The sequence below is a fragment of the Physeter macrocephalus genome, chromosome 20 (assembly GCF_002837175.3).
Source record: "Physeter macrocephalus isolate SW-GA chromosome 20, ASM283717v5, whole genome shotgun sequence".
NCBI lineage: Eukaryota > Metazoa > Chordata > Mammalia > Artiodactyla > Physeteridae > Physeter > Physeter macrocephalus.
In genome coordinates this window covers 10,459,153-10,482,137 of record NC_041233.1, presented here as the reverse complement: position 1 = coordinate 10,482,137, position 22,985 = coordinate 10,459,153, and the positions used below count along the sequence as shown (strand labels likewise).

Sequence of the window (22,985 nt, the reverse complement as noted above, 5' to 3'; positions counted from 1 at the left end):
ACCACTACAAGAAAACCAAATTTGACCAATGATCATAGAAGAAACTGAAAATGTTTCTTAGGAAGCCTTTACATACCTATGCATGCCTGCCAAAAATGCTTAACCTGAATCTTAACCTGAATCTAATCACAGCACATAAACAAGAATGACTATTTTTAACAATACATGATAAAATTTATGGAAAGCTTCCCACTCTTCTTCAATGTCCATATCTAATAATTCAACTAAACAGAGGGAGAAAATAAGACCATCATGAAATGAGGAACTAGAATGTTACTCCTGTCAGAACTCTTGTCACAGTTCCCCAAGCCATTTCACAATTGACTAAAATTTTCAACTTGACTATTAAAGATATGGAAGAAAATAATATATAGAGAAGGAAGTCTTCTCTGAAGAATACAGCCTTTTACTTACCATCTTCTGCTAAGATCTTGGCTGCATCTTTATCCTCTTCCCACTTCCCAGTCACGAAGCAATCTCTGATACTGTTCATAACCTTATACAGAAAAGTCAGCTTAGTTGACAGGCTCCAATCATTCAATAAATAACTGCTTTGAGAAACAGTAGGTGACAATTTGCCTTTAAATACTTTTCAAGACACTTCTATGGATATTTTCATTCCAAGTGGGCCTATGAAATAACTTTGGTGTAGATAGTATAACAACAGATATAAAAACATAAATATTATAGCATTAACCAGTGGATAGGGAAAATGTCAGCCAGTGACTTCATAAGTAAACAAACAGATATTTACTAATTCGTTAATCGAGACTTATCATGGCTGTTTGAAAACTTAATTCCTCTGCCAAAGACAAAATGTCTTGTATGAGCCCAACAGTACAAAGAGTATTGATGAGGCTCCCAGTCCCAGATCTGCCAGATCATCCAGTACACACATGTAGTGGATGCTGGGTGCACCTCTCAAGTACAGGCTAAAACTTGTACACAACTCTGTTTCAGACTGCTTCCTGGGGAACCTGTCTTAAGACAGCACATGTCACTCACTGCCAAGGACTCAAAAGCACATATAAAGAAATCTTCACATAGGTCCTGGCTTTCAATCACATTTTGATCATGATTCACATTTTTCAGATACAACCTCACTCTCAAAGAGTAGCCTTGAAGCTAGCATGATTACAATGTATGCAAAAGCAAATCTACTCATTTACTCATTCCTTCATACCTACAATCACTCAGTAAATATTTACTGAACATCTACTCTGTGCCAAGAAGCTCTGCAGGCACTGAATGGCAAACTGTTCCAAAAGATCCTTGCTTTCATGAAGCTTAACAATTGACTTAGGGGAACCAGGGACCAAATAAATTTTAAAAAATAGACCCTCCATGATAAAAACCCTCAACAAACTTAGAAGGTAACTTCTTAAATCTGATAAAAGGCATCCATAAAAAAAAACCCACAGTTAACATCACACTTAATGGTGAAAGACTGAGAGCTTTCCCCTTAAGATCAGGAGTAAGACAAGGATGTCTCCTCTCATCACTTCTATTCAACATTGTACTAGGCGTTCTAGTCAGGGCCATTAGGCAAGAAATTAAAATAAAAGGCATCCAGTTTAGAAAGAAAAACTATCTCTATTCACAGGTGGTATGATCTTGTATATAGAAAACCCTAAGGAATCTACTGAAAAACTATCAGAATAAATGACTTCAGCAAGATTGCAAGATACTAGATCAATATACAACAGTAAACTATTTCTATACACTAGGAATGAATATCCAATAATGAAATTCAGAAAACAGTTCCTTTTACAATCACATCAAAAAGAATACTAGGAATAAATCCAACAAAAGATGTGCAAAGCTTATACTCTGATAACTACAAAACATTCTTGAAAGAAAAGATCTAAATAAATGGAAAGGCATCCCATGTTAACAGATTAGAAGACTTGGTATTGTTAAGGTCTCAATACTACCCAAGTCAGTGCAATCCCTATCAGAATCCCAGTTGGCTTCTTTGCAAAAGAAGATTCTGCAAAGAATTCTTTGATTCTAAAATATAGAAAACCGAAGGGATCCAGAAAAGACAAAACAATCTTGAAAAAGAACAAAGTTGGGGGATTCACACTTCGTGATTTCAAAACGTACTACAAAACAATAGTAATCAAAATAGTATAGTACTAGCATAAGGACAGATGTATAGATCAATGGAATATAATTAAGAGTCCATAAATAAACCCATGTATCTACGGTCAAGTGATTTTTACCCAGGGTGCCAAGACAAGGCAATAGGGGAAAGAACAGACTTTTCAACAGGTGCTAGGACAACTAGATATCCACATGCAAAAGAATGAAGTTGGACTCATCTCACACAAAATACAAAAATTAACTCAAAGTATATCAAAGACCTAAATGTAAGAGCTAAACTATAAAACCCTTACACAAACCAGAGAAGTAAATCTTCATGATTTTGGATTTGGCAATGGTTTCTTAGATAGGATACCAACAACAACAAAAATACAGAGAAATTGGACTTCATCAAAATTTAAAACTTCGTGCTTCAAAGGGCACAGAAAAGATAACCTACATAATAGGAGAAAATATTTGAAAATCATATACCTGATAAGGGACTTGGATCCTGAATACATACTCAATGATAAAAAGACAAATAACCCAATTTTTTTAATGGGAAAATAGTATGAATAGATATTTCTTCAAATAATATATACAAATGGAAAACAAGCACATGAAAAGATGTCTAACGTCATTAGCCATCAGGTAAAGGAAAATCAAACCTGCAATGAGATATTACATCACACCTCCTAGAATGGTTATAACAATAAAAAACAAGAACAACAAAAACAACAACAGGTAATAACAAGTGTTGGTGATGTTATTCCAATGTGGAGGACTCAAAAGCTATATATACTGCTGGTGGGAATGCAAAATGGTGTAGCCACTTTTGAAAAAACAAAAGGGAGAACATATAAGAAAAAAACTTCAGGGGATTTCCCTGGTGGTCCAGCAGTTAAGACTCCGTGCTCCCAATGCAGGGGGGCCCAGGTTTGATCCCTGCTCAGGGAACTAGATCCCGCATGCTGCAACTAAAAGATACCGCACACAGCAATGAAGATCCCACGTGCCGCAACTAGGACCCCCGCACAGCCAAATAAATAAATATTTTTTTTTAAAAAAAAAGGAAAACCTTTAACTTTTTAGTAATCATATTAATAGAAACATGTGTAATGTTATTCTGACACTTCTATGTAAAACTGGGATAAAGCATATAATTACACAATTTTCTAATTTAATCATCTTCAAGTTCAAACAGGGACTAATTCTACAGTGGAAAAACAAGAGATATAAACATAAGATAAAAGAGATTAAGTAAGAAGCCTGTAGTCCTGAGTGTGAATTGAAAATGTATATATGAATTTTCCTAGCTCTGGTCACTGAAAAGGCCTAGAAACAATGACCGACCCATAGCAATGAGTATACATAGACCTAGACTGTGATGTTGAAATACCATTTTGTACTAAGAAAAATCAGGACTTCTTATGGCTGTTTCCAAATCTGGCATCAGAAAAGTACAAGATGATACTGGAACACCTTATCATATCAGACAGCAATGAAGCAATCTAAGGACCACTAGGATCACGTCAAAAGGACTCAGAAGCCAATTTGAAGAGACTCTCACTGGTCACAGATGCGATAAATATGATCATCAGTAAGGATAACAAGTGCAGTGGAAGGAAACACATCAACTATATTTAAATTCATGAGTTAAAAAAAAAACTTTAAAAAAAAAAGAGTCACCTTTGGAGAATCATTCTGAAAACTGATCAAAATAATCAAGCATTTATACTGCTTATATGGAACTGGGTAACCAAATAGTAGATGAGAAGTTTCTCTTTATAGAAGTATTCCAGCTAACAAGAGAAATTTGAAAAAAAATATCACCATTTTACATCCTTAATAAATTAATGGATCTAGGCATTGAGCATCAATAGCTAACATCACAAGACGATTTTATGTGCCTCCTAATGAAAAAACACCACCACCTAGGAAGCAGTCTTGCCAGAAAACAAAAAACGAAAACCTCAAACCCAAATCTAATCAAACTTCTAGATGCGTTGTCCAGAGGGTAGCTACAACATGTGGTTATTTAAATTCTAATTAAAATTAAACAAAACTTAAATAAAATTAAAATTTTAGTTCTTCTGTCTCACTAGCCACATTTAAAGTGCTCAATAGCCACAAGTAGCCACATAAGACAATTCCTTACCCATCACCATAGACAATTCTATTGGTATTGCTCTGTACCAATTTATAGGAAATACAGAGAAGAGTGGAGTCTGACAGATCATACATAGGGATGCAATGAGTCCAGGAAATCCAGAATATGAGAAACTCTACACATCAAATACTTGGTTTCTTAAACAAGTGAAAAGGTAAGGAAAAAAGAGATGGGTGGAGGGGAATATTGTAGATTGAGAGATTTAAAAGGCATAGAGAAAAATAAACAAAAATAACCTGGTAAAACTAAACTTTGGTGTTCACTGATACACACTTGGAGGATGAAATTATAAAGAAAAGAAGGAAATGATTACCATAAGAGTCGTGATTCCTTCTGCAGAGAGGAGAGGACTATGACTAGGATGGACACATGGTGGTTACAGAGGTACTCACCTAGTAATCCATTAAGTTAAACAATTACTTTTATGTGTTTTTCTATAATCTGTATTAAATTTTACCCAAAAAATGCTTACATAAAAATCTCGGGGCTTCCCTGGTGGCGCAGTGGTTGAGAGTCCACCTGCCGATGCAGGGGACGCGGGTTCATGCCCCGGTCCGGGAAGATCCCACATGTCATGGAGCGGCTGGGCCCATGAGCCATGGCCGCTGAGCCTGCGCGTCCGGAGCCTGTGCTCCGCAACGGGAGAGGCCACAACAGTGAGAGGCCCGCAAACCGCAGAAAAAAAAAAAAAAAGAAAAGAAAAGAAAAATCTCGTTAAGTGCACAAGTGCTACCCAGTGAATTAAAATACATAATATGATAGCCATTGGGCCTCCCTGAGGAGTGACATTTCAGCTAAACCAAATGATCAAAAGAAGTCAGCCTTGGAAACATCAGAAGAACATTCCAGAAAAGAAAACAGAAGACAAGAGGTCTAAGATGGGATTAAACCTGGCAAGTTTAAGAACTGAATGAATTCTCTAGTGTGACTAGAGAGTGATGAGTGGGGGAAGAAAATTTACCAGTGTCATGGATTCCTGTTTGCTTAGAAATTATAAATGTTAACTCAGGGACACTACGTATTTCCTAGTTATAAAACACAAAGTATCTCAAATGTATGAAAACTTATGTGCAATGCTTCAAAATAAAGATTAACAATACTATTCAAACTTAGAGTTGAAAACTAACACACCACTGTAAAGCAATTATACTCCAATGAAGATTTAAAAAAAAAAACCAAAAAATAAGAAGCAAATAACAGGTAGGCAATACTGAAATCACATAATCTTTTAAAAAAATTCCCTAATTTTCTCATAAGTCAAACACACTACTTATATTCAGCCTCACCTCCTCTAAATCCCAATCATGGGGAACCTCCACATGAAATCTGGAGCAGTCCAAAGAATCAGCCTTGTGCTTACACTCGCTGGCAGACTGGCTGACACGAAACAACCCTCCGAGCTCTTCCTTGGTATCACCATCTTCTTCTTCATTATCCTCTGTCACTAAAGAGACGACCATGATAGAAAAGTGAGAATAAATCCACCCACTAGAGGACTAGGGACTGAGGGTCTCTGTTTGCAGTAGGTATGATGTGTGCCCCTGAGCGCATCAGCCACAGACACAGAAAGGCCATGGAACTACTGCTGAGCAGGTCTGGAGGACATCTGCCCTCCTGCAAGGCAGCAGCAAAGTGTCCATTGAGGAGGGAGAATACTGGGGGATGGGGCAGGGAGGAGACATTTAAAGACAGAGCTTTCAATTATCATAAAGAGTTTCTCTTGAAGAGTGCTGAGTCTCTAATCATTAAGAGTACTTAGAAAAAACCTGAATGGAAGTCAGTAAATACCAACCCCCGATTCCATGCTCCTACCTCACATATACTCCTTGGCCTTGCTATAACCATACAGTAAATAGGGACCACAATATCAGGTTCACCACTTTATTTTTTGCATTACTGAGTCAAGCTCTTTCCAAAAAGAACATATAGACAAATTTAATAAAATATAAAATCAGAGGAGAAAGGCAAAAGGAAAAAACAGAATGAGTAATACAGAGCACTCATTCTCAGAGAGGAAAAAACACCTTTTCAGGCAGAATTATTTTTCTGGTACTAAATTCTACAAAAAAATTCATGAAGGATTTTCTATAGGGGGTACAAAATGACATAATGAAGACTATTCTTATCAAAAGTTTTATGGCAAACCCATAAATCTACTTCATACGACTGATTTACGGTCCCCATGAGCTGATGATTAAAAACATCTGCCAAATATAAACTATGACAGCCAGGAATATCTTATGGATATCAAAAGTACCACCCAAATCCTCTAACCAATTTCTTCATCTCCTTTTCAGAAAATAGTCTAAGAAACTAAAATGTTTCTAGATCTGAACCAGAGCTCCTTTACCTGTCCCATAAATGAGCTTTCGAAGGTTTGGAGTTGTTTGTTGCTGCCTCAGAAAGGCCTCAGCTGCCTTCCTGGAAAGGTCTTCCTTCCACTTGAGGGCACCTGAAAGGACCAACACAGACATCAGTTAAGTCTGTTTGTCTGTCCTCTGCTTCAAGCTCATCACTCATTCATCCTGAAATCCTTTAATGACGTGTAATACTTGAACAGTTAACAAAGTCTCCAAAACAGCAGACCCCAAATGGTAGACATTCTATTTGTAGAACATTTTCAGTGCCAAGTTTGCAACGGCAGTTAAATTAAATTTAAGCATACCTGAAGTTTCTGTGGAATAGTTATTTTCTTCCTTATAATCTTCTTCCTCTCTGAGTAAGTCTTCTATATCACTGGTCTCATCAATTAAGCTCTCTGACACCAGTTTCTGACTACTGACCACTTGAGAAGGCTTTGGAAACTTTTTCCTAATAACCTCTTCATTTTCTGAATCCTCCTCCTCTGTACTGAGAGAGGAGTTTTCTTCAGATTCATCTTCAGATGCAAATGCCTCTTCAGCTGTGCAATGACCTGAATCTGAAGTGGTGAGGGTTGCTTTTTTCATTGTCAAAGACTTCTCCAGATTCAAACTATCACTCAGATCATTAGTTTGTAGCAGTCCTGGCTTACCACCTTCTCTAACAGCTTTAGATTCTAAAATATCCCTCTCTTCCTCTGCAGTGGAATCCTCTTCTTCAATGCTTTCATCATCTTCCTCTGTTGCTTCTTCTACTGAGCTTCTCTCAAGGTCATCATCACTGTCAGCAAACGCTGGCAAATCCACCTCAATGTCTTCTTCCATCTCAAGTTTTTGCCGTTTGATACCTTTACCAGACATATACTGTTTACCAGTCATTTCAGCATCTTCCCCCTCTTCTGTTTCATCATCACTAGAGCTATTTTCCAACCTGTCACCTTCAGACATTTCTTTATTATCTTCATCATCACTATCTCCAGACTCATCCTCTTCATCTCCAAAAATGGCTTTCCGACGCACTCGACCAGTTTTTAAATCTACCTGCTTTTCCTCTTTTGGCATCCACAGCCTATATTAAAGAGAAAATGCAAAATAATTCTATTTGTACAATAACCAGCTAATCTGCAAGTCAATAAATATGCAAAGAAATAGAAAATAATGTCAAGGAATGGTTTTAAATGACATAGCATATAAAGGAATGATGTGATAAATACTGGAATAGTTAATAAGCAAACTCATGCATATTTCCATAATACCACTCTACAAAAGAACTTATAGAGAAAATAAAGAGATAACCTTTATAAAAAAAGTCTAATTTTAGAAAGAAACTGCTCAAAAGGGAAGCGAGTGCTTAACAGATCTTTTAGAAGACCCACTAGTTCCAAGCTTGAAACAGATGATCCTTAGAGAAATGGCTGACTGCAGGTCCAAGGCAGGGAAAGTCCAAAATAAGCCTGGAACATACTGCTGTCAGAAAGCAAAAAGCGCTCAAGCACTAACAGGGACATGCCAAAAGGACACAGAAGATGGGGCTTCCCTGGTGGCGCAGTGGTTGCGCGTCCGCCTGCCGATGCAGGGGAACCGGGTTCGCGCCCCGGTCTGGGAGGATCCCACATGCCGCGGAGCGGCTGGGCCCGTGAGCCATGGCCGCTGAGCCTGCGCGTCCGGAGCCTGTGCTCCGCAACGGGAGAGGCCACAACAGAGGGAGGCCCGCATACCACAAAAAAAAAAAAAAGGACACTGAAGGGACAATATAAGCATCACAAAGACTAATGATAGTAATGGGATAATAATAAATATTTTTTAAAAACTCCATTAGTCAACAGTGATACTAAAATAAAGGGGTGAAAGCTCTTTGTTAAAGAATGCCAGCTAATGAATGGAGAAGGAATAACTAAGAATATTCCCATTTTGAAATCACCAATGCAATGCTTGATAAAGTGAAGATGCCAAAAATACGGGATGAAATAAAAAACTATCAAGCTATTTAATATAGCAGTATTACATAAAAATGTAAAAAAAAACAATTAGAAAAATACTAAAAATTGTACTAAAAGAGAATGGATAAGTTTGAATACATCAATAATAACAAAATGATGACTATATATAAGAAACTATATAGAAAAAGGAAATGTTCACAATATAGATATAAAAATTTCACCTGTATTATAACTGTAACTATGTTAGCGTATCCATGTACACAAGGATAATTACAGGAATGCTCAAAAATGAAAATAGCTAATAATAATGATCGTAATAACAGGGATCTTTTAGTGATACTTATCTGTCAGGCACCATGATAAGTAGTTTATGTGCACTATTGTGTTTAATCATCACAACTCCTGTGAGATATTAGGAAATTAATTGATTTCCTCAAGCTAGTAGGTCCACTGCACTTAATTACCATGCTATACCACCTGCTAGAGGGCAGCAGATGATTTTTTCCAAAAAATTTTTCCTGCTTTTGTATATATTTATAATAAATGATAAATTAGATGATCTCAATCATTTTCAGACTAATTTTTATTGGCAGTCATAAATCACTACAATAAAACCAAAATACCCACTATGTATAAATATACAAATTCCCAACCCAGACTGATAATAATTCACATAAGCCCTATATTAGTGGAAATTAAGCCACAGGAGATATTACAACACAATCTAAGTAAAAATTTTAGAGACAAGGTATGTGGCTTCTGGACAGTAACCTGAAAAAGCTCCCTGACTCTGCTTGTTATTTTGGCCATTAAAATAAAGCCAAGTGGCCTCAGGACTCCTAAGAAACAAAAGCAACCTATGGAAAAGGTTTTGTGAAATTTAAGGAATATTCTGAGTCTGTTAAAAAACTGAATCCTTCATATGATTTCAAGAAAATATTTCCATGTAATGTCACATAAGTAAAGAGCCCTCAGAAATACAAGCACATACAAAGCAAAAAGCAAAACCAAACAACCTGGAATGAATCCCACCAAAACGTTTTATGATGGCAGAATGATGTATGATATAACCTTATGTAATATAATTTTTTTTTAAGAACACAAAAACACCACACTTACCCTTGATTATCTATATCCTCTGACCCCAGTGGTTTGGAATCAGAAAAAAGTGTCACTCTACTTGAAGCCATCTTGGCATCAATAGTGGAATGGGTGGAAATGAGACTCTGGACCAGTTCATGGGTGGGCCTCACCTCCTCCTGTCAAGGCCACCAAGAAAGGGAAAGTGAGGAATGCACAAGGATTCTGAAGAAAAACACACTGGTTTCAATCAGTTTCTCAAAATTACCTTAAACACAGTTCCTGAGAACCTTTCTTACTGCCTCAAAAAAAAAAAAAAAAAAGAAGAGGAAGAAAAAAAGAAGAATTCTTACAAGGCCTAAAATTGATCTCTGTCCTCATTAAACTTTTCCAAATTGCATGGAGTATACAGTCTGATAACTTAAACACTGTGTTGCCAATGCTACAGAAAGCATTTACAGAAAAATCCCATTTCAGAACAAAGAAATAAAAATCTGGAGTCTATTTTTTAAAAATCTGTTACCTTTGATACAAAAATTGCACTTCAAGGAATTTACTGCATAAAAAGACCCCTCCCAGTGAGCAAAGCTGCATGTGCGAAGGCGCTCACTATAGTACTGCTCAAACCAGGGGAAACTGGGACTGAGCCCCATAGCCCTCCAAGGATTGGTTCAGTAAACAAAGTTTATCTATACGATGAAATACTACACAGCTATGAAAAAACTGAAGCAGTTCTATGAATACTAACAGGGGAAAAACAGATTCACATATTCTTAGGTGCCCCCCAAAAGTTGCAAAAGCATTTACAGTTGGATCCCATATAACAAATACTATTTCTCTCTAACACACACACAAATACCATATATATGGTATCTGCAAATAATATGTAATAATTTAGATAAAAAATCTAAATAAATATGTATATGTTTAGAGAAAAACAGAAAAAAAAGAGAACGACCAAAGAAAGCTAGAAAACGTATCAATTTTATATGATGAGAAATGGGAAGTACAGGCACCAAACTGCTTCCAAAGCTCACATTGGGGACATGGGATCCCCTGTGTGTCTTGGCAGCAGGGAGGTATGGAGGATGTGACTTTTGCTTTCTGCTTGGTGCAATTTAAGTATTTTGAACATTTACAATATGCACTGTGGCCTTTATCATAAATATGACTAAAGATAAAAAGCTTCAGTAAATAAAAGGTGACTACATAACTTCCCGTGACTTCCCTCTCACCGATTCCTGGAAGCCATGGCTGCCCCCAAGGTCGACATAGACCGCATCTTTGTCATACAGCACACCACCAACTCCAGAGAAAGGTGCATACACCAACTTCTCCTTCTCATTTAAACAGCGCTTCTTTTGTTGTTCAGGAAGCGCGCAGGGGTCTGGGAGGAAACTGACGTCACTCACAACAAAATCTCCTACACCTGGAAGACAGACACAGGAAGATGGCTTCAGCTGACAAGTGACTGGCGGCAGAAATGGCCCACAGTCGGAAGGCTTCAACCACAACAAGGGTACAGTTTGACACTAGCACTGCATCTCTTTAGCTAAACAACACCATCAGAGCAGAGGAAATTTGGTCAACTCAACACCTTGGGTGGCCAATGCAGAGCTGAGTTAACTCTTAAAACCTCCAGGAAGATGGCTCTATCTTGTCTGGCCATTTTTCAGTTTTCCTGAGAAATGAAGTCATCCCAAGAGTTTTACAAATATAGTATATTTTACAACAAAAGGATACCTGGTATGTGAATTTGGCTTTTATTTTTCAAGTGTCCTCCTCTTAGATAACCATAAAGAGACACCTTTCGGTCACACTTGATATTTGTTCGAATATCTTCTGGGTTTGTCAAATCTTCCATCCTAGAAAAATAAAACCCAATTATATGGCAGAAATAAATGTCAGAGTTCCTGTACCTCTCAGAAATAAGGGAGCAGAGTTCACCATCTACCAGGGGCAAAGGGGCAAACACATGACTGCATCTCTCTCAGACTCTACAGGATACACATTCCACAAGCAAGACACCAAAAATGGGAAACAACATGGCCCTGGAGTTGAGGAAAAGTAGAGAACATATCCAGAAAAATCATTTCTGGAAGATTAAGCTTTGACCTGGATTTTTTAGTGTGGCTTGGATTTTGGCAGGTGGAGAAAGGGTATTCCAGGCTGACAAAATATATGAAAAAAGTATAAAGGAAGGAAAGCACAGGGCACATCTGAGTGACTGGAGCACCACGGTCCAAAGGCAGCATCACTGAAAATTAAGGATAAAAAAGCAGGATGGGGCCCATATCCTGTAGCCTTAAATGCTTCAGAATCCTCACATTTTTCTAAACATCATACTTTACTCCTGAAGCCACAGCATCTTTAAGTAATGATACAAAAAAGTAGATATTTTCCATCAAGTATATTTCTCTCACCACTATTCAATAAGACAAAATAAGCTCTGTTATTGTTCTTTTCCTAACTTTTTAGCTTTGAAACATATGGGTCAGGAAGAAAAAGTCTGCATTCACTTTTTACCTGTCTGCCAGGATATAAGGGTGAGAAGTCTGCCATGTAAGAGGCCTAAACTTCATAACTGTAATAAAACGGCCCAGATTGTGAATTTCTTGGTTTTGATATTCTCCGTGTACCATTCCAGAAAGGTAAAATAGTTTGGCACCCTAAATATTAAGAAAAACAAAAAATTAAATTTCAATGAAATTCTTGTCAACACTGCACCAAAATAAAGGCCTTTAAATATGAAGCAATCCTAAGAAAGGGAGACTTCTAGTGACCCACTGTGCCAATGCTTCCAGAACTTCTCTGGCTTCTTTCAGGACTCATCTTTTTAGGGCTTTGCATGGACAGAACTGCAAATATATTTAGTTTCAAGTCAAGCAGTGGCGCCTATCTGGAGTATGGATCCATAAGGAACAGTGAGGCTCCTGGGCACAGAAAAAATTTTATGACCGATGGGACACAACACAGTAGTATGGGGGAGAGGAAGGAGTGGCAGTATGTGTGCGCTATAGTTCCTGGTCCTGTAACAAGGAAAAACTTTGGACAAATTCTATTAAATCACAAATCCAAAATACTTAGAGCCAGACACTGCCTGGTGCTGGGGGATGCAGAGACAAATGAGACACAACAAGAGGTCCGGAATAAAGACTATCTCAAGGAAATATTCTAGGGACTATGAACAGATATAGTAAGGAAATTAAGGAGGTGATCCTGTAAAGATGTTTGTTAATCTCTCCCACTCATTCTATTTTTAAAGGATTATAGTGTTAGTATTCAATAATTAATTCTCTTCCTACCGGGTAGACTTCTGTCCAGAACCTGTGTTTTAGTCGCTTCTTTGTCTTCTTCAGTTGCTTATTATACTTAAAGGAATCTAGATGAGTGAGAACGCCCATAATTTTAGGAAAGCCATGAACTTGACAGATGTTTAGGAACTCAAATGTTTCCATTTCAAACCCAAAGCTGGCATCTATAAGCATCAGAGCCTAAAAACAGAAGACACAATTTCTCAAGGAGGCTACCGAAAATAGACCATCACCAAACTATGGCTCATGAGCCAAATCTGGCCCATCACTTGTTTTATAACTAAAGTTCTATTGGAACGCAGCCATGTTGACTTGTTTACATATTGTCTACACCTACATTTGTGCTACAACCGCAGTTCAGTGATTGCAATAGAAACTGGGACCTACAAAGCCTAAAATATCTACTATCTGGCCCTTTATAGAAAAAGTTCACCAACTCCTGCTCTAGACTAAATCAAATGATTATTTAGGGAATCACCATGATAGAGAAAACATTATCCTTTGACTTGCTCTAAAAGGCAACCTTGACACAGTCTCAACCACATTTCAAGAATGTGAATATGAGAAATAACTCAGAAAGGGCCGAATCTAATTTGGCCCTTACCTGAAAAGTCCTCACTTCAAGAAATAAAGATTTTTGTAAGGTGTTCTTAAGCCAAATAACAGATCTCTAACAAGGAAACCAAATAACAGGTCTCTGATATCCAAAAAAATGGGAGGACGTGGTAATCAATGAAAAACATCAAAAACATGAAGAAAGCCAAACATTTTTGTTTCAATCTCCTCAGGGGAAAAAAAGTTTTCCACTGGGAAGTATGTAGTAAGAAAGCTCTACCTTAGAAGTTAATTGGTAACATGCAATTGCTCAGAAACTAAAAAAGTCTACCACTTCTGAACTGAGTCAAAGGATAGTCATGGATGGTAATCTGTAAGAAAATATAAGTACATAAGACCAACTTTTAAAATTTATACTCTTCAAACATGCAAAACAATTTCATAGTTGATTCCTAGAGACTTAAGACATCTCTGTCCTCATCTTTCTGTAGCTAACTAAAAATAATTTAAAAAAAAACCAGAAACTTAATCTTTGATTAAACTAGGGAACATTCATAATCCTAAACCACAAAATACATGAAGGTGGACCACTGAGCACTGTGAGGAAGCACAGCTGTGTGGGCTGGCTGTGGAGCATTCCTACACCCCATTTGATACCGTGGCGTGACAAGTAGCAAGCAATCGGTTGTAGAGTCAGAAGAACAGGTGGGTGGCAAACAGTCCCTGAGCTGACAATCTTTGTCAACTAAAGATAAGTAAAGCCTCTATTACTCCTCCAATGTTCATACATCTGCACGCACACACACACAAATGCGTGAATCCATGTACTGTGTGCCTTCGCTGTGACTTAGGAAGCTTTATGACCCAGAACAGAGCAATCAACATTAAGCTAGGCTGGGCCTCCCTGGTGGTGCAGTGGTTAAGAATCTGCCTGCCAACGCAGGGGACATGGGTTCGAGCCCTGGTCCGGGAAGACCCCACATGCCATGGAGCAACTGGGCCCGTGCGCCACAACTACTGAGCCTGCGCTCTAGAGCCCACGTGCCTAGAGCCCACGTGCCTCAGCCCATGCTCCGCAACAGGAGAAGCCACCGCAATGAGAGGCCGTCGCACCGCAACCAAGAGTAGCCCCCACTCGCCGCAACTAGAGAAAGCCCACACACAGCAACAAAGACCCAATGCAGCCAAAAATAAATAAAACAAAACCAAAAAACATTAAGCTAGGCTAAATAAATAATGGTACATACAACAGAATACTTAAAAAGAATGAGGTTGAACTTAGTGCTTATTTTACACCTCCAAGACATACTAAGTGAAAAAAAGCAAAGCACAGAACACTGTGTATGATAAACAGTATGCACTTTAAAAGGGTTGTATGTGTATTTATACACGTATCTGGAAAATACTGCTGAGAGGGACTGAGAGACTAGGGGTCAGAGCAAGGAAAGCAAAATCATGCATCGTGCATACCCTGTAGCACAGTTTGAATATCTTACCAAATGCATGTGTTCCTTTTTTTTTTTTTTTTTTTTTTTTGCGGTACGCAGGCCTCTCACTGCTGTGGCCTCTCTCACCGCGGAGCACAGGCTCCGGACACACAGGCTCAGCGGCCATGGCCCACGGGCCCAGCCGCTCTGCGGCATGTGGGATCCTCCCGGACCGGGGCACGAACCCGCGTCCCCTGCATCGGCAGGCGGGCTCCCAACCACTGCGCCACCAGGGAAGCCCCATGTGTTCCTTTTTAAATCTTAAAAAGATGTATATGAAAGGTATCTTTCTTAATATGTGTATGCTTTTAAGATTAGTATACAATATATGTTACATAAAAGAGAAACTAATGACATGCTGAACTATTTCAATCATTTCAAGTACACAAGATTTAATAAGTTTATACTATTTTGTGTTGGCAATAACACACTTATTTTTATTAATGGCAGCATTACATATTCAAAATTTGAATGGTACTTATTTTCTGATATTAAGATAGCACAACTGTAACATCTATATTAAATTACTTTTTATGGGGCTTCCCTGGTGGCGCAGTGGTTGGGAGTCCACCTGCCGATGCAGGGAAAGTGGTTGGGAGTCCACCTGCCAATGCAGGGAACACGGGTTCATGCCCCGGTCCGGGAAAGATCCCACATGCCGCGGAGCGGCTGGGCCCGTGAGCCATGGCCGCTGGGCCTGCGCGTCCGGAGCCTGTGCTCCGCAACAGGAGAGGCCACAGCAGTGAGAGGCCCGTGTACCGCAAAAAAAAAAAATAAAATAAAAATTACTTTTTATTTTATGTTTTAGGAGACTTCCTGAGCCAAAGGGTAAAATCTGTAGCTCTTTGTCCCAAATAGCCCTTCAGAAGGTGTTAAATTAAAAAAAAAAAAAAAAAACAACCAACAAGGTATCTGTTACCCCACACTTCCTAATCAATACGGTTTAATTTTTTTTTCCTTTTTGGCTTATTTTTGCTAGTTTTAAAGGTAATTAACAAACATTAACATTTATATAAATGCAATCAAGGCTGCACAATTTCCAGATGCTGAGTACAGTATAGATTTTCTATTATAAACTCTGACAACTTCTCAAGGGTAATCCATGAGATTTTTTACCCAATATGGTAAAAAGATCCATATTTTATCATAATCATTAAGAACAGAGTTTCTGGCACCATCAAGAGCAGAATTCTCATCCTCAGAAAAATTGCTTAACTTCGGGGAGCCTCGATTTCATCATACGTAAACTAGAGATAATACCTACTTACCTCTAAGGCATACTGGGGGATTAGATGAGCTAAATTTGTAGAAAGCTGTTAGCACAGTGCCTAGTAAGGGTCCAAGAAATGGTACTATTATAAACTTGTATGTATGTATGCATATCTTAATGAGCTTTTATTAGCTACATTCATTAAAGTTTTCCTCTGACCTATGGTCTACTTTTAGATTTCAGAATACATTTCATTATGCACATTCTATTTTTACTATAACAATTACTATCATCATCAATTCAAATATATCTTTTGTATCCCTGATGATATTCATCATTTTTTTTAATAATCTTAAATCCTTCTTCCCTTCAACATGGGATAAATAACCTATCACATTGCTGTAAATCCCCATCAGAAACCCATGCTGCCCCCAATGACTTACCAAATCTGCTACTTTAGCCAGATCAATCATCATGTTAATGTCACATCCACATTCAATAATGGTGAGTCTGCGCTTTTTACCTATAAGTGAAAAGATGAATACTTTTAAAAAGTCTTGGAAAAAAATCTGTTAACTCTAATTATTATTTTTAATTGCACCTAGTAAAGCACCTGTACATTCACAAGAGTATGCCAGAAGTTTATTTTTATAGGAGAAAACTGATCAAATAAAGTAAATTTCAAAAAAGTAAATTAGTTTTCTTGTTATGTTCTCTAATTTTAAAATAATATCAAAAGCCTACCCATAGGAATCAAGTGCTCAAATAGGTAAAATTCCAACTGGAATGGGCAGACAAGTAGGCTTCATGATGGCTGTGATCCTGATGTTCAGCAGTGGGCCAAAGCTTCTATCTCTATCAAAGCTTCCCCTGTTCTCAATACAGCAAAAAAACCCTCAAACCTAATGCAACAGAATGTTCATGGAGCAATCATTATTTCTAAATTAAGCTAAAAGAAATCAGTCAAAATGATGGGAATGCCTTAAAGAAAAAGAAAAGCCTCAATCCAACTATATTATTACTATGAGAAGAGATTTCAGATTCTACCACTGCCACCTGGGAATTTGTTTCATCCTCCCTCAGACTTTAGAAACATCACCATTTCCCAGAGCAGACAAGTTCTCACAGGAAAAAGTAAGGAAAAACTCCCTCACTTCCACAAGAACGTGGCTTCAGGAGGGCAAACAGGTGCACCTGGTACATAGCAGATACTCACTATCTGTTAAATGAAGGTGCTCACCATGACCAAGCCAGTCTGCCCAGGCCTGCCAAGCCTTCAGAGGAGCATAGCTGGCAAATCCATACAGCAGTTACAATAAGGTATACATCTACATCATTATTATCTCTGGGAATCTATCCTTTTCTGAAGCTACAGCCACCTTAATAAAACAAGAGCAGTAACATGGAGTGACAGTATTACTTTACCATTTACCAGTGAAGAAAATGTTAAACAAAGACATGCATGTCCCACAGATAACAGCACCTCCTACCTGACACGATTGTTACAGGGCCTCTGATCTCTGTCAGCTTCTGCCTGGTAAAGTTCCGAATGAGGCACTGGATCAAAGTGCTCTTTCCAACTTTTGGAGGCCCCATCACCACTACCACTATTGGTGGGGGCTCTACTGGAGTTCGATCAACCACTGGAATGTGATGCTTTTTTGTCTTCAAATCCTGAGTCCTATTTGTTTAAAAGAAAAAAAAAGTAAATTCACTTTCAAAATATAAAAGCCATCATCCCTAGAAGCACAAACTTTAAAGAGAGCAGAACAGACAATATGTGAATACAATTAACTTGTTAACTTCTGGCACCAATCCAAATAACCCCTTCAGTAAATATATACAACACAATAGCAGAGCTGAAAACTATACACACCTTAAATCTGACTGCCTTATTAGCTGACTTTAATAGTTTAAAGAAAAAACAAGAGGCAAACATGGAGGCAGTGTACCATAATAAATAAAAGCAGAGGCTATTGGGTTAAATTTGGCTCTCCTACTAAGAGAAGTTAATTCAATAATGTTTAAAGTACACTGCCTTTAAAGTACATATAGTAAGGACCCACTAAATAAAGCTGTTTAATACTACATACTCCAAATATATGAAACATATCCAGAAAATAACACAAGCACACCTGTTACCATAGACATTGTTTAAAGTTTACAAACAAAACAAATTCTATAAAGAAAAACTCTTTTTCTCTTGGACAAAAGAAGCCAATCAGTGTGCAGATGCTGGAGGCAAAGTGACGTCCACAGCAAAGACTTCTCACATTTCAGTAAAAGAAATATGACTTGCATCTCCATGTCCTTCAGAGTTGGAACAGACTCATGAATCCAAACCTCTGGAGAGGCTCCTACTATTTAAAAAGAATAATTGGAAGAACCACTAGACTCCAGCTAAACATACCTGTGAAAGGATCTCGCCATCCGCACAGCAGACTGGACTGCAAATGCTTTGGGGTTTCGCTTCCGGGCATCTTCCTCATCTCCAAGTTGGAGAGCCTGCAGATGACGTTTCTTCTTCTTTTCAGCTTTGGGCCCACTGTTTTTCTTTCTATGTTTCTTCGGGTCCTTAGTCTCCATAGTAGCTTTTCACCAATCCACAACTAACTCTAACCTACAGTGAGTGGGGTGGGGGCAGGGGAAGCATTTTACAATCCAGAAAACACCCAGAGAAAAACAGTAAATTTCATTTACGTCTTTACGAAGAGATATATATTTGTTTACCCAACAGGCGTGGAAACTGCTTAATACTATCCCGACTTTGAGGCCTTCCCTGGTGGCACAGTGGCTAAGAATCCGCCCGCCCAGGCAGGGGACACGGGCTCGAGCCCTGATCTGGGAAGATCCCACGCGCCGCAGAGCAGCTAAGCCCGTGCGCCACAACTACTGAGCCTGAGCTCTAGAGCTCGCGAGCCACAACTACTGAGCCCTTGTGCCGCAACTACTGAAGCCGGCATGCCTAGAGCCCTGCTCCGCAACAAGAGAAGCCACCGCAACAAGAAGCCCGTGCACTGCAACGAAGAGCAGCCCTCGCTCACCGCAACTAGAGAAAACCCAGGCGCTGCGACGAAGACCCAACACAGCCAAAGATAAATAAATAAATTAATTATCCCCAATTTCACTTATCTCTATTATGCTATAAATTAGTTACCTCTGCTTAAGTTACTTTTTATTTGCCTTAAATGTCTACATCAGCACTGTCCATTTCTGCAATGATGAAAAGTCTACATTTTTCAGCACCGTAGCCACCAGTCACATGTAGCTACTGAGAAATTAAAATGTACCCAGTGAAACTGAGAAACTGAATTTTAAATTTTATTTAATTTTAATTAATTCAACTCTAAATTTAAATAGCCATATGTGACTAGTGGTTACCATACTAACTCAGCCCTAAATATCAACTGGACTAATGAAATGGCCTCCAAACTTACACTATTTTTAAGATATTTTATTCTGAAAAACTAAATCATTTTAACAACGCTCCAACATAATAGCAGTATTACTTTTAAAACTGTTGAATATGTAAAATTTTCAAGTTCTAATACTCATCTATATGCCTTTAAAAAACAGCAGTATCTCCGTGCGTGAGATCTGACTGACTCTGGATGATGCCTGGACACCACATGGATTTGTAGAAACCCTTACAATGATTTCTGAGAGGCCCAGGAATTTATGGCCCATAAGCTGGAAACCACTGGATTAGACAGTTCTTTAGGAAATTGGGTCGCATCTGCGCTTGCTTAAAAAAAAAAGGGGGGGTGGGGGGGTCACTTCATTCAAGGTACTGAATTCATTTCAGTTCGATATATATTTGCATCGGCCTATAATGCACTAGGCATTGTGCATGGAGACGGCTACAGCTGCGATCTGAACTAGTGGAAGAAATACAAACCCATGTCTTCTATACCATGCTACAAGGGCCGCATCAGAAGTCTGCACAACCGCTGGAGATCAGCCAGAGGTTTCCCACGGACACACACCAGAGGAAACAGAAAGTCCACATATACCAGCATAATGTCAAAAAACCCTAGCCAGGAGTCAGGAGAGCTGGTTTCTAGGAACGCTTTCACTGAACAGCTGTAGAATTCCAGAGACATTATTTTTCTTCTCCATTATATTTGGGTTCCGAACTTGTACTGATGCCTTCCTCCTTTTTTCGGCGTATAGGGGTGGGAAAAGCACAATCTGGAGTCCACGGATCTGGCTCCGGTTTAAGTCACCTGCTAGGATTACCCCGATAGGAAACGACCTCTCACCTCTCCCTGTCACCTCCCCTCCCGGTCCCGGCTCTCTGCGTGAATTCATTCAGCACTTCTCCGGCAGGTACCAAATATGTCTGTCCGGGCCACGAGGCGCTGCTCGGGAGCAATCTGGGAGAACCGAGCGATGACCTTACCACGCGCGCGACTCGCGACCCTCCCGGAGCCCCAGCCCCGAAGACCCCACCGCCGCCGCCTCCCCCAGCCCGCGACCGTTACCGGGATCACAACTGCTACTCCTCCTCAGGCCCGCATGGACAGCGCCGGAAACGGAAATGCAACGTACCCGAGGACTCTACACGCCGGCGGGAAACAAGGAGGCCAAAGAAAGAGAACTGCGGAGGGACGACTTTCAAGGGAAAGCCGATGGAAGGCTCGTGATTGGCTGAGGACGGACGCAGGCAAAGTCTGCGCGGTGCTCTCCACCTGGAGCCCCGCCCCGCTGCCGCGCCGGCGGGTGCCGCTTTGCATCCCAGCGGCCGCACTGCGCTGGTGATACCCTTGGTCTCCGAGCCCCGGGTGTAGCGGACGCCCGAGTTCATCCGGAGGCCGTGGTGACGGTGCGGCATGGTGCCCGCTCCCTGGTTCGGGACAAAAGCCAGAAATAACACATTTATGCTGGTCACCCCGGAGTCACTGCGCCGGCCCACTCCTAAAGCCCCAGGCACTGCGTCCTCCGACTGGCCCAATGGAATAGCACTCGGCTGGGAGTCGCAATGGTTGGTCCACTTGCTCATCCTTAAAGATGACAGAGCTGGAGATTTCTCGGACGTCTTTAGTGCTAGGACCCTCTTTTGCTGGGACCAACAGACTCTGACCCAGCACGAAATGCTTTGCCCTTTCTCTGTTGCAGGAAAAAGAGCTTTCCCTGGGAGATGCACTTCTTGACGTTTTCTTGAAGCACAACTTTGCCTTCCCAGGGCTCTGCCCATTCCCACCTCTCGGGTGAGCTGGAATGCCCTAGTGCCTACAAAGCTAGGTACATTTTCAGAGTTTGAATCTCCCTCTTGTCTTGGAGGCTTTTCAGTATGATCCCACCAAAGCACCCGAGGCTCAGTTCTTCTACCTCACAAAAGTAGGCTCATCTATGCTTCATGCCTTGTCACAGCGGACCTGTTCTGTCCCTCAGCATCCCACAGGTATTCACTCTGCCTATACTACACATTCTGTGCTGTGCTTGGGAGGCTACTGTATAGGGCACACACTTCTCTCATCTGTGAAGAGCTTATAATTTTGTGACACCCTGCAACACTGTTCCCCTCACTTCTTGGAGATTTCAGTATACAGGTACGTGATCCTTCTAACAACCTCTTGGCTCCATGAATCCCACTCTTATCCTCTTTCTTACCTCAGACTCTCACTCTCCCTGTGATCACACCCTAGACTTTGTCCCGTTCAAGGAATGGAACCCTGGAAGCATCCCACTATAACCACCACCTGCTTTCTTTACAGGTTACTCCCTCTAATGCCCTGAAATCAAGACTTCGTAACCCTACCCACACCTCCAACCCACATTGTACTACCTTATTCCCTTATGACTTCTCCCTCCCTAGTAACCTAGCTTAAACTCCGTGGTCAATCATTATCATCAGTGTCTTGCATCCTCAACTCCCTCACCTCCCTGTCGCCTCATCATACCTGCTTGGTAAATTGAGAGCCCTGGATAAAGCCAATTAATTGCCCATCTACTCTATACTACAGCAGTGCATGGCTGGAGGAAAACCCAGAACCATGCTGACTACCCTCACTTTAATAATTCTAACTTTGCCTGGTCTATGCCATTCTTCTAAATGTGTATTTCACACCTCCTCTTCCCTCTTCAGTCCTTCTCACCACCTCCCCCTTCCTTACTTTCTACTTCGCTGAGAAAATGGAAGTGGAGACTCCCGTCACCAAAGACTTCCACCACATCCAGCTGTGTCCCTCTCTGCTGCCTGCCTGTTACTGTAGATGAACTACCCCTGTGTCCACCTAAAGGAATTCTATACCTGAGTGCTGGATCCCGTCATCCCTTACTACTCCAGGGCATCACTCCAGCCCATCTATTCTCTCCCCAGCATCATCAGTCTTTATTGGACTATTCCCATCATACAGCATGTAGTTATTTCTCTCATCTTCAAAACAAACGAACTCCTCTTGACCCCATTTCCTCTGTCTGTTACTACATCTTTCCCCTGCTCCCCTTTGAGGCAAAATTTCACAAAACAACTGTCAATATGTTTTCTGGTTCCTCTCCTCCTATTCTTTGATTCACTTTGCTCCCAGAATACCACCTACCACCCTGGCTGCTCCTCCACAGTGGCCTTTGCTGGTTCTTCCACTCCTGCCTGACCTATTAAAGTGATAGCCCACAGGGCTCAGCCTTTGGTCTTCTTCTGTGTCTATACTTATTCCCTTGGTGATTTCATTCTGTCTTTTAGTTTTATATGCCATCTGTATCAGTCACTGATTTATTGTAACTGTGCTACAAATTCATCCTTCATTACCTACTCTGCAAAAATGGAGTTAGGCCCTTTATA

At 40.0% G+C, this 22,985-nt stretch overlaps 1 protein-coding gene across 2 annotated transcripts in view; it reads right to left on the bottom strand.

Annotated features, from left to right (window-relative positions):
• BMS1 (BMS1 ribosome biogenesis factor) overlaps nt 1–20,765 on the bottom strand; it is a 44,680-nt gene extending 23,915 nt beyond the window's left edge. The window contains exons 1-13 of one of the 2 annotated variants that reach the window (XM_024115719.3): nt 20,686–20,765; nt 18,612–18,821; nt 17,692–17,882; nt 16,645–16,724; nt 12,941–13,129; nt 12,162–12,304; nt 11,379–11,500; nt 10,871–11,064; nt 9,675–9,814; nt 6,921–7,684; nt 6,606–6,707; nt 5,542–5,699; nt 415–496 (exon numbers count right to left, since the gene is read on the bottom strand). In XM_024115719.3, the coding sequence (XP_023971487.1) occupies nt 415–496; nt 5,542–5,699; nt 6,606–6,707; nt 6,921–7,684; nt 9,675–9,814; nt 10,871–11,064; nt 11,379–11,500; nt 12,162–12,304; nt 12,941–13,129; nt 16,645–16,724; nt 17,692–17,882; nt 18,612–18,787 (2,341 nt within the window). In that variant the 5' untranslated portion in view covers nt 18,788–18,821; nt 20,686–20,765. Of the gene's footprint in view, nt 1–414; nt 497–5,541; nt 5,700–6,605; nt 6,708–6,920; nt 7,685–9,674; nt 9,815–10,870; nt 11,065–11,378; nt 11,501–12,161; nt 12,305–12,940; nt 13,130–16,644; nt 16,725–17,691; nt 17,883–18,611; nt 18,822–20,463; nt 20,578–20,685 lie in introns of those variants that run through there. The other variant, XM_024115720.3, reaches the window with a different exon arrangement.
• Nucleotides 20,766–22,985: the final 2,220 nt, after the last annotated feature.